The following is a 17561-nucleotide window of genomic DNA, read 5'->3' as shown; positions in this document are numbered from 1 at the left end:
ACTTGTCGATATTGAAGAGAATTCTCAATGCTTCTTCCACTTTCTGTACCAGATTGCCAAGCTCCCCGTTAGCTCTGAGCCTGGTGGGTTTCCATGTATCTGGCCAGCATCTATCATGCATCATGCATGCTCCAGAAGTCAGAGCCCGCCCCCTGCCGAAACAATGACACTATCTTGTGAAAACGCCACTTTGTATATTACAGGAAGGCATTTTACTCGGATTCATTCACTAGAATGTAGTGTCTGATCAAATGCTGGACAAGGTTTAGTGACACAAGATCTAGCTGCAGGAAGAGGCGTTTCTAAATTTCCGCTGTATATTTTAGGAGGGCGAACGCAAACGCAACTTTACGAACGCCATTTGGGCTGAACGAATAAGTTCCTACACCTCAATTATGGGGCGTTAGCAGGTATGGTTGATCGTTTATCACTGGCCGATATTGGCAAAATGGACATGTATTGTTACCTCCCAAACGACGGCATGCAATATTTGTGAACCGTCCGAGTACAAGTCGTCAGTATGGCTTTAGATTGTTAAATTTAGACCTGAAAGAGCCTTCTGTCTTAGAAAGCCGACTGCAAAAAAAAACATCTCTCCTGCCAGAGCCAGGAAAAAAAACACGCAGCCATCATCCTTCTGCCCACTGTTCAGTTCAGTCCAGGGAAGGACAAGGATGGCTAGGGTGGTGGTCGGACCAGCCCTGTGGGGGTCATCGCCACGTAGCATGAGCCTACTCCTTTTGTTGCTGGGTATGTATTAAAGGACGTTGTATGCTCCGCGTATTTCTCTGCCATTAGGCTAGTGTGTGCTGTGGCCTCGAAACGCTGCAGACTGTTAAACCTTAGCGGGTGTGTGTGTGTGTGTGTGTGTGTGTATGCGTGCGTGCGTGCGTGTGTGTGTGTGTGTGTGTATGCGTGCGTGTCTTGGCCATGTGGTCAGCACAGAGATAATTGAATAGCTATGTTATGGCTCAGGTTGTGTAACGCACCCTGGGCTGTGTGGTTGTTTGAATGCTTTGGGGGAACCCAAGGGGTTCTAATAGGGATCTCCACCGCAATGAAGTTTGTTCAACTTAAGTAGCATAATGTTTTGTCTTTTGATGTTCGCACATGGTTTTGTTTCGCTTACACGTCTAAACCTGTAATTATCGTCCTATGGCAGAGAGCGTATTAATTACTAACCGAAGTAAAATGCACAGCATAGTGCCATTCGAAGACTACTTGCATTTTGAAACTGTACTTGCATTCACTTTACTATAGCACTGATGTAAAGTACCTAATACAAATGAGATTCGCGAGGTAGTAGTACTGTGCAAGTTACTGTTTCGTTTGTTGTGTGATGGACTTTGTGTTGGGAACGTACTTCGTTCAGACTGTTTTTTCTTCTTTAACTTTAGCATTCCCGACATTTGTAGACCTCGCATTTGTATAGGTGCGAACCTTCACTTTCTATGTGCTATGCATGCTTCGATTCATTCTGAACATGATATATGTTTGCATTGTGTGTATGCATGCATGTTTCATTCTTCTTTGGCATGCATGTAGTGCTGATCCCACGATGAGGGAGAGGGGCGGGTGGGGGGCGAAATAGGAAGGTCTCGGGAGATTTTTCTCCACCGTTCTCCCCCCACATAAGAACACATTTACATTTCAGAAGAGTATGAACAATTGGAAAATAACCTGAGAAAGGAGGAGCGTTAGCGTTTCCTATAAGGTTGCAAGCAAATTACAAAAGGTGTATATGTTTTAAACGTACACAGCTGCACGTATGCAGATTACACTTCTCACAGGCATATTCACAAGTGCAATAACCAAAACCAGACGTTCCAGTGGTCTGGCGGGTAAGTCACAACTTTGGTTCTGACGACCGGGTTTGAATCCCAGGTTCGACAGCAAATGCACCAAAGTGTGCAAATGGATTAGCCAGAGCCGAGAAGACATGTTGTGCCGGATAAGGGAAAATCTGGCCCAGTGACCACCGCCGGATACGTGTTCATGTTCATTCGAACCATTCGAGCCATCCGATATGTGCGTATTGAGTTTTGTCTGGACTTGTGCTCAATTGTGTTTTGCGCGTATGGTTTGTGTGCGTTGTTAATGTCTGTGACTGGTGTGTTCCCTCTTACTCCGTATGGAGTGCGTGTCCATGTCAAATGCTCATTTTGCACATGTTCTTCCTGTGTTTGGTTTGTATTATTCTGAATGTATGATTGTTGCATGTTTTTGTTGTATGGGGCTTGTTATGATGGTGTCTGTGAGTCTGCCTCATCCGCAGGTATTGTTCACTGCATAACTACTGCGCATGAATGAATATATTGATACATTTATTTCGCAAAAAGTGAATATCTCGAATTTGACTGCTCTTATTTGCGAAGTTCTAGTGGCATGCACTAGTTCAAGGTAAGGGCTATTGGTATTTACCGAATATCCCGAGAAATCAAAGTCGCACTTTTGAAAAATGTGCCCCGAAAACATGTTCTTTTAGCTGCATATGAAAAACACAATACAAAAAAATCGCGTTCAGCCTTTTTTCCCTGTGTGAATAATTACTTGAAACTCCACCAAATGTGGCATGAGTGTTCGCATGTGGTCGTATCAGTTGCTTGCCTAAGTTGGTGAACTTTCATATGCAAGGTTATCTAAAAACGTTTTTTTGCGATGAGGCTGTTCAATATTTGTAGACACTCATTGATGGAGAAATTCGTTTTGGTCAGAGATATTGTCTGTGTGTATTGCTAGAAAAGATAAGAGAATTTGGAGAGTTCCATGTCATTTTACTGACAGGAATTTCTTCGAAGTAATTTACTTTGCAGAAATTCCACTGAAAAAACTCATCGTTTTGGGGCGGGGGGGTCCCCCAAAACCTCACTTTCCCTATACTAGTCCCCCTACCCAAAGCCCCTTGCCCCAACCCTCCATATAATTGGATGAGTTTTTCGGCGGAATTAATTCAAAGTAAATTACTTCGATCAAACTCTTTGTTGCATGCTGTTTATTGAGAGGCTGACGCTCTGGCGAGAGTGTACCCAGCGGTATCCGTCAGTCAAAAAGTTCATTGAAAGCATACCCATGTCTTTGTTTGCATTAACCTCTGTCAGCAGAGCTAAAATAGTCTTACTTGAAATTCTATAATTATTTACACCTTGACCTTGTTCCCTTGTTTGTTATATTAATATGCTTTTACATTGCGCCATTCTCGCCACCTTAGTAGTATCAGAGCACCTAGGCTTGTTTATGACTTGGTGTACTGTGCCCCGGCCTGGTGCATCCAGACCTTACTCTTCTGGAATGAAGAAAATGAGCAAGGAGAAGATAAGAGGATGGGAAAGCGAGAAATAGATGCTACAAACACAGGGAGGGAGAGATGAAGCAGGGGAATGTTTTGTGAAAGCAGAGTTGTGTCAGTCCTGGTAGGTGGACCATGGTTCTGCAAAAAGGAGGAGGCGTATAGGTCCTGAAGTGTTCTGATAATTGGGTTGAGTTTCCAAGGCAGATTTGAAGAGTTGTAAGTTTGTGTACAATGTACTGTAGGATGATGCATCAGGGACTTGAATGTGTGCTCGGGCAAACCTGAAAGTTTGGTGATTTATATGCTCCAGCATCTCCATACTTTGTTCCCAAGGGCAAAGTCCAGAACATTGATTCAGTGGCTGCCAAGAGTGGCATAGTAAAGAATGTTGCCAAAAAGTATAATTCACTTTCTGAAGAAAATTGCTATAGGCGTTCACATGATTTAGGCTGAGTTAGTGGGACAATTTATAAAGCGTGAACTGCAGGCGTTGGCTGCCTTTTGGCACTGATGACAGCCTGGCCGAGAACACAGGGAATTTAGCTGGGTGAAAGAAAGGTCTTTAACCTTTATCTGAAAATAAGATAGTTTGGTTCAAATCTGAAGGATGGATTTGGGGAATTCTATTAGTGGTGGGTCCATACTCCAAACTGTCTCCCTCCTCAAGGTGTACAGAATAGTCTTGGAATGGCTAGGAGGAATTTGCTGCGTGTCTTAAGACACCATGAGGGGGCATATATGTAGCTTTTGAGGGGATTTTGTCTTCCGACGTATTCCACATCTTTGACAGTAATGTCCGCAGCTGTGCTGCTTCGGCAAAATTTTCGGCGTCGGTGTCCTGCGCCGATGACGTCGATAAGCTGTCCCTCGAGGGCCTCCGTCGAGAGCCGACGTCACCGCGTGTTATATGTAGGACGCACAATGCCCGTAGCCTTAGTTCTGTTTTTTCCGCGAACGTGTTCGCTTCGGAATCTCGGCGCGCCTCTGTTCTTCTCCTTTGAATCGGTTCTTCTAACTTTGTATTGAGAATATGTCTTCGTCTTCTTCTACCCCGAATTCGGGCTTCAAGAAGTGTCGGGACTGCGGTTCCAAAATGTCCCTTACGGACCCGCACGACGTCTGCCTCTGGTGCAGCGAGAGCCACGCCACCGACGACTGCGATGAATGCCAGTCCTTGATATCGAAGGCCTTGCGGGGGCGGAAGAAGAAGTTGTCTGTAGGTAGGATTTCCAAACTCCGTAAGTCGAAATCTGCTGGGCTTTCGACCGACGATTCAAGGGGCGACTCTGTGTGTTGGCTTAAATCCAGGGGGTCTCATTCTCGGAGTGGGTCCCGCCATTCCTCTGCCTCTTCTAGGCACTCTCAGAAGCGCTGTCACCGGTCGCCTTCCCCGTCCTTGCCAGAGGACTCCGCCAGACAGCGGGTAGCTTGTCCCAACAAGCATTCATCGCCAGCAGAATGGGACGCATTCCGCAAGGAGATGATGGCGATTTTCGAATCGCAGGGCACCGTTCCATCCACGCCTTTGAGAGAAGCCGGCAAGGAATGAGCTAGGGCCACTGCTCGCACGCCTTCGGGCTTGGGCAGTCAGCGCGATCATCGGGAGCCGTCGAGGTCCTGATCGGACAAGGATGATCGCCATAGCCATGCCAGATCCAGGTCCCGGTCCTCGACGCCCTCGAGACCGACGGAGCCTGTGAGGCCTTCTAAGAAGGCATTGACGCCGTGGGCGCCATGTCCGTCGAGGGACTCTCTCTAGGCTCCGAGGAAGTCATTGGCGCCGAGGCCGTCAAAGGACACGCTCGGGGCTCTGGCCTCAAAGCCGTTGTCGAAGTCATTGGCACCTCGCTCGCTGTCGACACCTATTCCATCGGCGCCCTTGACGCCTTTTGAAGAGAATTTGCCAGAGGTGCCCCAGAGGACGGTGGAAACTATGAGGAAGGCTCTCTGTAAATCGGTGAGGCCTGTATTTGAGCCTTTTTCTGTACCCTCATCCAGAGATTTATTCCAGCCTTTGGATTACATTTCAGAGGTGGAAAAAGGGTCGGATGAGGAGGGGTTTCTACCTCCTGAGGTTCCTGATGACCTGTTGTCTGGTCACAGCCAGATGGAAGACCTACGTCAGTCCTTGCATGACGCCACTGGTCTGGACACCTCTCCGGAGGTTGAGTTTGGCAAGCCTGAGCCTGGTACACATGCTGAGTCCTCGTACAGGTGTCTCATGTCGAGGGTGACTGAATACTTGGGGTGGTCTGCTCCACCTGTGGATTTTCTGCAGGATGACCTGACAGATATATTGGACCAAGGTCCACCCACTGACCCGGTGCTGCCATTTCATATGGCTTTACAAATAAGGGTGGCGGCGGCTTGGACTGCTCCGGAGAGTCTCCCAGCAGTGAATAAGTCGCTACCAAAAAAAAATACTGTCCAGCCAGTGGCGACCCCTGCTACTTGGCTACGCACCCCACTCCGGAGAGTTTGGTGGTGCAGGGGGTACGGCCCCAGCGAAGCAGGCTGCGTACCCTACCATCCCTCTGGATAGGGAAGACCAGCGCTTTGATGGTTGGGCGAAGAAAGTATCTTTATCTGAGGGTATGGCTTTAAAGGCAGCCAACGCCATTTGTGCCTTGGCAAGATTCACTCACACTCTGTGGAATTGTGTGTCTTTGGAGGCTGAACATATTCCCGAAGGGGAGGAATGGGATGGTTTTCTTGCCCTCATTCAGGATGGCAAGGATGCCATATATGAATCCGTTCAGTCGGGTCTGGACGTGGCAGACTATGTCAGCCGGTCCTTGGCGGCGAGCACCATGATGCGCAGGTTTGCGTAGTTGCGGAAGTCAGGTTTTGCTCCTGATGTACAGTCTCGGCTTCTCAACATGCCCTTTGATGTTGTCCCTCTTTTTGGCAGCAAGGCTGACGAGAGCCTTGAGAGGTTGCAGTCCTCCAAAGCTGCAGCGAAGTCGTTGAGCGCTGCAGTACGCCAACCTCTGCCTTTTCATCCTAGTGGAAAGCAATGGAGGGGAGGTTCCTTAGGAGTACCAGAGGTGGAAAACAAGGTACTCGAGGTGCCAAAGCCGCTCGGGCAGTTGCCTCTTTGCCCTCAGGCACTGCCGCAGCCGCTTCCGCTCAGTCATGAGGCCATGTCCCATGGTTCGCCGGTTGGGGGAAGGCGGGCGCAGCATCTGGTAGAATGGCATGCGGTCTTCCTTTCTGACAGAGGCCTCACGACAATCCAGCGGGGAAGCTCTCTTTGAAGAGTCCGGATCCGCTCCTTGCGCAAGAAATCCTATCCCTGCTGGAGAAAGTCGCCATAGAACTGGTGCCTGTAGCAGAGAGTAACAAGGGATGGTATTCCCCATATTTTTTGATCCCGAAAAAAGACGGGGGATTGAGACCCATCATGGACTTGCGTGGTTCGAACAAGCTCCTCAGGAAGGACAAATTCAAGATGGTTACTCTTTCTCAAGTCCTCCAGGCCCATCAACTTCAGGATTGGTTGGTGTCTCTCGACCTCAAGGATGGTTACTTTCAGGTGCCGATTCATCCCAAGCACAGGAAGTATCTGAGGTTCGCGGTTGGTGACTCGCATTTTCAGTTTCGGGTCCTGCCGTTAAGATTAACCTCCGCCCGAGGGTCTTCACCAAGCTAATGGTGGTGGTGGCAGTGTATCTCAGGAAAGGGGGATTCACTTCTACCCCTACCTGGATGATTGGTTGATCAGGGCGCGCTCTCCTGAGCAAGCCCTGGATCATCTGTCTGTCACCTGCCGCTCCCTTCACAAGCTGGGCTTCTCCCTCAACTTAAAGAAGTCTCATTCGACACCTACCCAGCGGCTCCAGCACATTGGAGCGGTGCTCGACACATCCCTGGGGCAGTGTTCGCCTCCCCAGGTGAGGGCTCATCACATTCTGCAGATGGTGGACAAGTTTCAACGTGCCCAGAGTCACCCAGCTTTCGATTTCTTGAGGTTGCTCGGCCTCATGGCATCCTGCATTCTTCTAGTACCAGTGGCCAGGCTGCGGATGAGATCTCTGCAGTGGGCTCTCCAGATGCAGTGGTCGCATTCCTCCGGCAGGATGTCGGATCTCGCTCAGGTGCCGCCATCGGTTGCCCAGGATCTTCTGTGGTGGGCCAATGAAGGCAATCTGATGAAGGGAGCGCCATTTTGGCTACCCTGGCCGAAGGTGACGATCGTGATGGACGCTTCCCTCACGGGATGGGGAGTTCATGCCAACGAGTTGACAGTCAGCGGTCGTTGGTCTCCGTCGGAGTCCAGACTCCACATCACTCTGTTCGAGCTGCGGGCTGTCAGGCTAGCCCTGAAGGCTTTTCTGCCGTCTGTGTGGGGGAAAAATGTCCTGATCATGACGGACAATACAGTGGCAATGCACTACCTCAACAAAAAGTGGGGGGCAGGGTCACTCCCACTGTGCAGAGAGGCAATGCAGCTCTGGTTCTGGGCCATCCAGCAGGAAATTTCGATCTCTGCAGTTCATCTGGCCGGAGACAAAAACGCGGCGGCGGCGGACGCTCTGAGCAGGCAGAGCACGGTCTCTCACGAGCTGGCTCAGGAAGTTCTTTTGGAGATCTTCACCCTTTGGGGGACCCCACAAGTGGATCTCTTCGCCACCAGTGTCAACTGGAAGTGCGAAAGATTCTGCTCATGGGAATTTCCTCCAAGAGGAGCCTTAGGGGGCGCGTTCGTAGTGGAGTGGTCCTTCCCACTACTGTACGCGTTTCCTCCAGTCCCCGTCATTCTGCAAGTGTTGCAGAGGTTACAGAGGTTCGGTTCCCGAATGATCCTCATTGCTCCAGCATGGGCCAGGAGAGCGTGGTACCCGGACCTTCTAGACATGTCCATCTGCCCTCCACGCCGTCTTCCCTAACGAGACGATCTGCTCTCACCTGAGGGGGGACGGGTTCTCCATCCCGAGGTCAAGTCCCTCAGCCTTCATGCTTGGTATCTGAAAGGTTGAGGTATAAGGAATGGGACCTCCCCGAAGACGTGATGGAGGTGTTGCTTTCGGCCAGAAAGCCCGCAACAAAATCCCTGTACCGTTGCCGTTGGAGAAAGTTCAGCGACTGGTGCAGGGTACAGAATGTGGATCCTTTTCAATGTTCAATTCCTGTGGTTCTGTCTTTTATGCTTTCATTAGCCCACAAGGGCCTGCAAGTGGGTACCACTCGTCTGAAGAGTGTTCTTATTTTAAGATTCCTTTGATTTCTCAGTTTCTAAAAGGGCTAACTAATGTGTTTCCACCGTCCCCTTTCCAGGTGCCGGGATGGGATTTGTACTTGGTTCTAAAATTCCTAATGGGAGCTCTGTTTGAGCCCTTACATTCTTGTCCTTTGAGACTGTTGACCTTTAAGACTGTATTTTAAGTTGTGGTTACTTCCACTCGCAGAGTGAGTGAGTTGCAGGCACTGTCCGCCAAGCCGCCTTTCACAGTGTTCCATATGGACAGGGTTGTCCTTAGAGTTGGTCCTTCTTTTCTGCCGAAGGTTTTCTCGGAATTTCATTTGAGCCAGAAGGTAATTCTTCCGGCGTTCTATCCTCCTCCGCATCCTGGTAAGGAAGAGGAGTGGTTCCATAGGTTGGATCCGAGGAGAGCTTTGAGCTTCTATCTCTCACGGATGTCCCGGGTCAGAGTGGACGATCAGCTATTTGTAGGATACGCTGGAAGGCGTTTAGATCAAGCAGTTACCAAGCAGACCTTGTCCAGATGGATCATTTTGACGATCTCTGAATGTTACCGTTTGGCGGGTAAGTACCCTCCGGTAGGCTTACGGGCCCATTCTACTAGGGGTGTGGCTGCCTCTACTGCTCTGCAGAGGGGTGTTCTCATTCGTAATATTTGTGAAGCAGCCACATGGGCCTCTGTCCATACTTTTGTAAAACACTATTCCCTGGGCAAGATTTGGCCTTTGGTAAGGCGGTCCTCTACTCTGCAATTTGATTGGGCATTCTAAAATTCTAAATTCTTTTCCCACCTCCATACGTTGGTATTGCTTTGGGAGTCTGTCAGAGATGCGGAATACGTCGGAGGACACAATCCCCTCGAAAAACAAGTTACTTTCTTACCTGGTAACGTTCTTTCAATGGGATGTTCCTCCAACGTAATCCACATCGAACCCTCCCAGCCTGCCCCCACTACAGAATTTCTTATGCGATTGCAGCTTACGTTCTGCAAGGCTTTCTGTAGTCATACTGGCAGAAGATTGGTGCCACACATTCTGGGGAAAAAGTACAACTGAGGCAACGGGCGTCGTGCATCCTACATAGATCATCCGGTGACGTCGGCTCTCGACAGAGGCCCTCGAGGTACAGCGTATCGACGTCATCGACGCAGGACACCGACGCCAAAACATTTTCCGAAGCAGCACAGCTGTGGACATTACTGTCAGAGATGTGGAATAGGTCGGAGTAACATCCCATCGAAAGAACGTTACCAGGTAAGAAAGTAAACTTGTTCATTTTCATCAAGGTAGGAAGGTGTAGCAATTTGTTAATTTGGCACATTGGCACAAGATCTCAAATAGGATACAATCTTTGACTGGAAGCTAATGTATCTCTGAACAACATAAATGACAGATGGACGCATTATGGACCAATTGGAATATTTAGATGGAAGTAGCAAGGATTGCGCGAAAGAATGCTTTCATGTAGTTTAATTCAGGAGGCAAAAATCAAAGTTTCAAGCTACTACCCAGAAATGAAGTCACTTGCACCCTCCAATTGTCCATATGCACATAGCACACCGTTTCTTAATCACCAAGAGGTAATTTTTACTAGCCAATGGTTAGTGTGAATTTGAAGGGCTTGAATTTATTATAGCATACAACATAATATTCCTTAATATTTTGAGACGACATGCAAGAATAAATGTAAGTTTCCACATATGGATGAAATGAGCCTTCTTCATTTTATTTGTATGAAGGCAGAAGATTAGGGCAGGGTCCATCCAGATGCCCAGGTTTCTAACGGGCAGTATACTTTGTATAATTGTTACTCTTGATTATGTATTGTTGGTGCATTGATTCTTTGGTTGAGCACCATGAAACATGGTTTTCTGGACGTTGTGAATTATATACTTTAAGACACTAAACTACTTTTGGTTTTGTTTGTTTATCAATCTCTGATTTATTGTTGTACATTTTGAAACCTATTGTCCCCTTAAATATCATATGCACAGTGATGGCTCAGTCAATAAGTTCAATTTGTCTGTAATTGGTGGTTAATCGGTCTGTAAATTGTGGAAAAGTTTGGTTGGGCTTTCTGTACCCAATTTGTATCCCAAGAACAGCAAAAATTAATGGGGACTAGGGACAGTCCTAATGATACCTATGCCTACCTATTTTCTTAGAGCTACCTCTGCAAACCTTGTCTAGGGGGAAGTGCGTAATTTGCAAGACCCTGTCTCATAAAGTAAATCCCCAATCCACTCTGTCAAAAGCTTGCCTAGCATAGAATAATCCCAACAGATTTGTTTTTCTTCAAGTGAATGATTTGGCAGCACAACGTTTTGAGGTCTGTTGAATAGAGAGAATTCCTGTTTAATAATCATTGACTGAAGTACTTTGTCCAGCTTGGTAGCCCATATATTAGTGAAAATCTGTGCCGGGTTTAAGAAAACACATACATTGATATGTCTTCTATAACATTCCTGTTTTTTACTTCAGTCATGCCGTTTTGGCAGCTTAGACCTGTAAAGTGTCAAACTCTCCAACTTCTTTCCACACTAACAGCTTTATGAATTTTAGTTCAAATCATTCTAATAATCAGAAGATAGGCAGATCACTTTACAGTATCTTCAACTCAGGAAATCCACAATAAAAACATTCAATACTGCCATTGCTCTATTGCACACCTTTTGTCATCTGTTTTGATTTTCCATATCTTAGAAAATCACCAATTATATACCGGCTAACAATCCACCAATAAAGGATGACCAGGAAAGTTGGAAGGGGAAATGTAGGAATGCATATAGGCCTACTTCATTTGTTTATAAATACTTGGATAGCAAAATATATTCTGCCCTTCCCATCCTCTGCCAGAAGAACCAAGAATGTGTTGGGTGTGCATGCCAGGCCAACAACTTCACAGATCTCAACATATGGGGCTCAGAACTTCTTTGTAAAACCACAGTGACTGGCAACTGTGGGATCCATGTTTCCAGGCAACATGGAATAGGACTTAATTTCCCAGAAGCCCAAATGTGTACTTTTGCCTAGCATTTTACACATCCATAAGTTGTCGGTGACACATGATTGAGCCATTAATGAAATCCCAATTTCTTTGTGTGTTCCCTTTGCCTGGTAATTTACCCTCCCCATTGGACCTTCTGTTTCTTTCCCCCATTGTTTGCTTACTCACTCCTGCATCATGTACCTACTTTGTTATTCCTCTTCTGCTCCACCATCAACGGATTTGCCTCATTGATCCTGTCCTGCTGTACTGGACTGACTCTGCCTCCCCTTTGGAACTGTCTCAGATGCTCGTCTTCTTACTAACTTCAAGGCATGAATTTGTTTTCAAAAATTGATTAGTGGAGATGCATAATTGAAATGTTCTTGATTAGCAAACACATCCATTTGATTAGCAATGTTGCACTAATATATTTAATGTCACCAGAAGTTATTTGGATCTAAATCATAAATGAGCATCAATACAGCATTTTTATTTACCTCTGAAGTAAGATATTAGTGAGACGTATCAGGCCCTGCAAATTCTTTAAAATTCCACTAGACCTGGAGGTTAAGTAATTTAGTTCACCTGCTTGACCTAAAAGAAATTCACTCGACCCATAGCATTGGGTGACAAAAAATGTAAATGTGCTATCTGCAAAATGGTGCATGTCACCACAAACCCACTTTGTTTGGCACACTGCTGCCACCCCGAAGCTAGTTATGCACAGTGAAACCGATTTGATATTTACTGTAAAATAAAAAAGTAAATGTTACATAAAGGTTTCAAACATCCCCTGCAAATCGTACTCGCCCTTCATAAATCTACTGGACTATGCGAGTGGGTGAGTGGACTTTGCGAGCTCTGGCTGAGTCTCTGAAAGGTTAGCTGTATGAATGTCAAGATAAATGGAGGAACCCCGTATGTGTACTATTTAGCAAATGTCAGAGTACTGCCTCTATCTAAGTCCGGGTGGGGGTTAAGTATATGATAGAAGAAATAGAGGAACGTCTGTAGATTTAAGAAAAAAGAGTAGACTGAAAGGGGAGCTACTTTCAGTAGTTTAAAACAAATTTAATTAACAAATAAGCATTTTCCATGGTGCAATTTATTTTCTAAAAACACCTAAAACATATTTGTTCACATAAATAGCATATTCATCAATATTTTGCCATACACTGCCACTCTAGTGGCCAGGGAGTCATGTCAAACAAGGCTCATATGCTTTGTTGGTCCTTCATTCTTCTGTGTCTGAGAGAATACTGGAAAGTATGCATAAACCGTTTTTTAGTTCATTGCCTTCATTCTTTTTCACTGTATTAGCATTATGCAGTGATTTCTCAACATGTTTCAGTTCTGAAAGGAAACAAATCGGGAACTTTCATCAGGAGTTGTGCCCTGGTGTGTATTGTGCAGGGGCATAGATTATGCTAATGTCCCATGGGCGATTTTCTTGGAAACCTTCCCCTATCAGACAAAAATGAGAAAATGCGGTATGAGCTAATTATTTCTCAATTACTGTATTGCTCTTTTAGTGGAGCGTTACACTCAGATGGGTTAATAATTTCCTGTACTGGTGTAATATGAGGGCGAGCTGGTCTAGGTTGCCAGTGGTGGATGTGCTGGGCATCCTTCCTGTTCCCTATAGGGTGACAAGTATATATGAGGTATGCTTTTCTAATCGCTAAAAGCATAGCCATAGAGGGACTTTCTATTTATTCTACACAGAACTCGTCTCAGTCAGGACTAAATAGTCAATGACTGGAGTGTTCCATTGTTAGAGGAGATTTTAAGTTGTTTTTTGGGTGAAGTCACCGAAATCAGGCGAGTTGCTCTTTCTATAGCGTTGTACTTGTTAAAGCGTCGTGCCTCTGGGAGGTGTAGCGCTGGATCAAAACGTCCCGTGTTGTGTCACTGTATTGAGTACACTGTATGGAGAGATGGTATGTGTTTTAATGATCTAGCTCGATGTATAAAGTGAACCAACCCCTGGGGGTGCCGATTCTCCCTACCTGTAGCGTGGTCATGAGTTCCTACTGTGGATCTCTTCGTACATGGAGCGTCCGGCTGTTGATCCGGTCCTCAGTGCGTCTAGTTGAAAACATAACAGCGTTCGACTCAGTATATCTACGTGAGTACTGTGATCGCAATCTGTGCGGGTGGCTATGTGATCGCTTACCAAGGTTGCAGATGTCAGTAGCGATTTTACTCAGCGGTACGGCTCTGCCTGCTTACGCTAGTGTACTGCTCTCACGGTGGCATCTGTTACTATGGAGACCAGGCGGCCGTGTCAGAGACAGACGTTTTCTATTTCACCCAAGTCTCGTTTCCAATATGCAAGAAATCGGTCCGCCATTTTGGAATGGTTGGGGATAACTGGCTCCCATTGTACTAAGTGTTATTTTCAGCTTGAGAATTCTGTCTAGAGTGTCAGTACTAGCGAAATGTATTGAAGAATAAATACAGTGTTATGCGATTAATAGAGAATAATTAATCTCTGCACTAGTGCACGCAGCGATGGTAAAAGTTGAAAAGAGCAATACTACCATTATTATACAGATAGCTTCGGTTAATGTCACCAGAGAAAATATACAGCTCACAGTGTGTTGAGCCGTGTAATAGTTTCTACTCATGAACTGTGTTGGGACATACAAACAGTGTTAAACTGTTAACGGGGACTGCTTAATCAATGCGCTTGTGCACGGGGCGATGGTGAGGGCAGAGATAGTTCTGAATATCTCTGTCGAACTCTAGGTTATTATTAAACCTAACATTATTAACAGCGGGGCAGAACAGCCCTTATTAAGCCGATTGTTTTAGTTCATGTCACCAGAGAGTATCCATACAGAATCGACAATTCACAGTAGTATACACTTCGTCAAAAAACTATGTATTTCGGTACTACGTGTCACCCATAGTTGTGAGGGGGATTACATATTGGTGCTTCTGGTAATATGTTGCTTGTTCATGGGCTCTCTCTCAGTGGTTTTAATTCTGGAGTGAAGCTAAGGTGCATAGCCCCTGTCTCATGTGTTCAGTTGCGTAGTTTCCTACTGTCGGTCATATTGCTTTATTTTGTGCCACTCTATTGCTAGTCCGTGTGTGTCACTTTTCATAGTGTAGATCATCTCTTGTTCTTTTTTTGATGAGAAGGTTCTCTGTGGGTCATGCACCCCTCAAAACAATCAGAACCGTCCAGGTGAAATCTTCGAAATGGTGGTTTTTCTCAATGAAATATTTGACTAGCAGGATTATGGAACACCGTAGCTGCCTCAAAAATAAAACCGAGAAGGCACCGCTAGTCAAACATTTCATTGAGAAAAACCACCATTTTGAAGATTTCACCTGGATGGTTCTGATTGTTTTGAGGGGTGACAACATGACCCACATAGAGAACCTTCTCATCAAAAAAGAACAAGAGATGATCTATACTATGAAAAGTGACACAAAAGGACTTAACAAAGCAACAGAGTGGCACAAAATCAAGCAATAGGACCAACTGTAGGAAACTACACAACTGAACACATGAGACAGGGGCTATGCACCTTAGCTTCACTCCAGAATTAACACTACTGAGAGAGAGCCCATTAACAAGCAACATATTACCAGAAGCACCAATATGTAATCCCCCGCACAACTATGGGTGACACGTAGTACCTTAATACATCATTTATTGACGAAGTGTATACTACTGTGAATTGTCGATTCTGTATGGATACTCTCTGGTGACATGAACTGAAACAATCGGCTTAATAAGGGCTGCTCTGCCCATCTGTTAATAATGTTAGGTTTAATAATAATCTAGAGTTCCACATAGATATTCAGAACTATCTCTGCCCTCACCATCGCCCTGTGCACAAGCGCATAGATTAAGCAGTCCCCGTTAACTGTTTAACACTGTTCGTATGACCCAGCACAGTTCGTGAGTAGAAACTATTACTCGGCCCAACACACTGTGAGCTGTATATTTTCTCTGGTGACATGAACCGAAGCTATCTGTATAATAATGGTAGTAATGCTCTTTTCAACTTTTACCATCGCCTCGTGCACTAGCGCAGAGATTAATTATTCTCTATTAATCGCATAACACTGTATTTATTCTCCAATACATTTTGCTAGTACTAACACTAGACAGCATTCTCAAGCTGAAACTAACACTTAGTACACTGGGAGCCAGTTATCCTGAACCATTCCAAAATGGCGGACTGATTTCTTGCATATTGGAAAGAAGACTTGGGCGAAATAGAAAACGTCTGTCTCTGACACTGCCGCCTGGTCTCCACAGTAACAGATGCCACTGTGAGAGCAGTACACTAGCGTAAGCAGGCAGAGCCGTACCACTGAGTAAAATCGCTACTGACTTCGGAATCTGCACACTAGTTAAGCGATTACATAGCCACCCGCACAGATTGCGATCACAGTGCTCCCGTAGATATACTGAGTCGAACGCTGTTATGTTTTCAACTAGACGCACTGAGGACCGGATCAACAGCCGGACGCTCCATGTGCGAAGAGATCCACAGTAGGTACTGGTGACCACGCTACAGGTAGGGAGAATCGGCACCCCCAGGTGTTAGTTCACTTTATACACCGAGCTAGATCATTAAAACACATACCATCTCTGCATACAGTGTACTCTGACCCAACACAGGACTTTTGATCCAGCGCTACACCTCCCAGAGGCACGACGCTTTAACAAGTACAATGCTATGAGCAACTCGCCTGATTTAGGTGAGTACACCTAACAAACAACTTAAAACCTCCTCCAACAATGGAACACTCCAGTCATTGACTATTTAGTCCTGACTGAGACGGGTTCTGTTTAGAATATTTAGAAAGTCCCTCTATGGCTATGCTTTTTAGCGATTAGAAAATCATACCTCATATATACTTTTCACCCTATAGGGAACAGGAAGGACGTACAGCGCACCCACCACTGGCAACCTAGACCAGCTCGCCCACATACTACACCACTACAGGTAATTAACATTGAGTGTAACGCTCCACTAAAAGAGCAATGCGGTAATTGAGAAATAATTAGCTCATACCCCTTTTTCTCATTTTTGTCTGATAGGGGAAGGTTTTCAAGAAAAACGCCCATGGGACATTAGCGTAATCTATGCACCTGCACAATACACACCAGGGCACAACTCCTGATGAAAGTTCCCAATTTGTTTCCTTTGAGAACTGAAACATGTTGAGAAATCACTGCATAATGCTAATACAGTGAAAAAGAATGAAGGCAATGAACTAAAAAACTGTTTATGTATACTTTCCAATGTTCTCTCAGACACAGAAGAACGAAGGACCAACAAAGCATATGAACCTTGTTTGACATGACTTCCTGGCCACTAGAGTGGCAGTGTATGGCAAAATATTGATGACTATGCTATTTTTGTGAACAGATATTTTTTACGTGTTTTTAGAAAATTAATTTAACCATCGAAAAATGTTTATTTTTTAATTAAATTTGTTTTAAACTACTGAAAGTAGCCCCCCTTTCAGTCTAGTCTTTTTTTCCTAAACCTACAGACGTGCCTCTATTTCCTATAGCTGCATGAATGGACACAAATAAATAGATATGATAAAAAGGCTCTTAAAATAGTTTGGCCAGCTCTCTCCCACAGGTGCTAATATATAATGCATTCTTAATCCTAGAGCAAAGTGAGCTCTGGAGGCTAACTGCAGTGTGTGGTATTGCAGTAGAAGTGTCGATGTACAGTCTGGATGGAACTATTGATCATTCTTTTGCGTAAACATCTAGTTAGCCTTGTGTATTCATTATGTAAGAGGAAAGACATTAAGAGACTAAGCAGAGTAGATGGCGTAGCAGGAAGAGAACTGGTCAATTTGGGTGGAATTCTACAGTTTGCTGCCATCTCACTGTCAGGGTAACTGCTATAAAACCGCTCATGTGTTGAGCACCAGTTGCACAGATAAATGCAACCAGCAGGTCACAGAACTAGATTTGGCATTAAAAGCAGTTTGCTGTGTGATCATGTACATTCAATGTAATGCATCTTCCCAAACAAAACAGAAAATCTAGTTGACACTGTAATTTAGATAGACTAAACTTTACTTTAA

The 17561-nt window shown here is 45.4% G+C and overlaps 1 protein-coding gene across 2 annotated transcripts in view; it reads left to right on the top strand.

Annotated features, from left to right (window-relative positions):
• PXYLP1 (2-phosphoxylose phosphatase 1) overlaps window positions 1–17561 on the top strand; it is a 696133-nt gene that overhangs the window by 375641 nt on the left and 302931 nt on the right. The window contains exon 1 of one of the 2 annotated variants that reach the window (XM_069617829.1): window positions 585–750. The exons of the other annotated variant lie outside the window; for it this stretch is intronic. Within the exon in view, the coding sequence (XP_069473930.1) occupies window positions 675–750 (76 nt within the window). The 5' untranslated portion in view covers window positions 585–674. Of the gene's footprint in view, window positions 1–584; window positions 751–17561 lie in introns of those variants that run through there. 2 annotated transcript variants of the gene reach the window in all.

The sequence above is a fragment of the Ambystoma mexicanum genome, chromosome 10, assembly GCF_040938575.1.
Source record: "Ambystoma mexicanum isolate Mex_15411 chromosome 10, UKY_AmexF1_1, whole genome shotgun sequence".
NCBI lineage: Eukaryota > Metazoa > Chordata > Amphibia > Caudata > Ambystomatidae > Ambystoma > Ambystoma mexicanum.
Note: the sequence above shows the minus strand (reverse complement) of the source record. Positions and strands in the feature narration are given on the sequence as shown.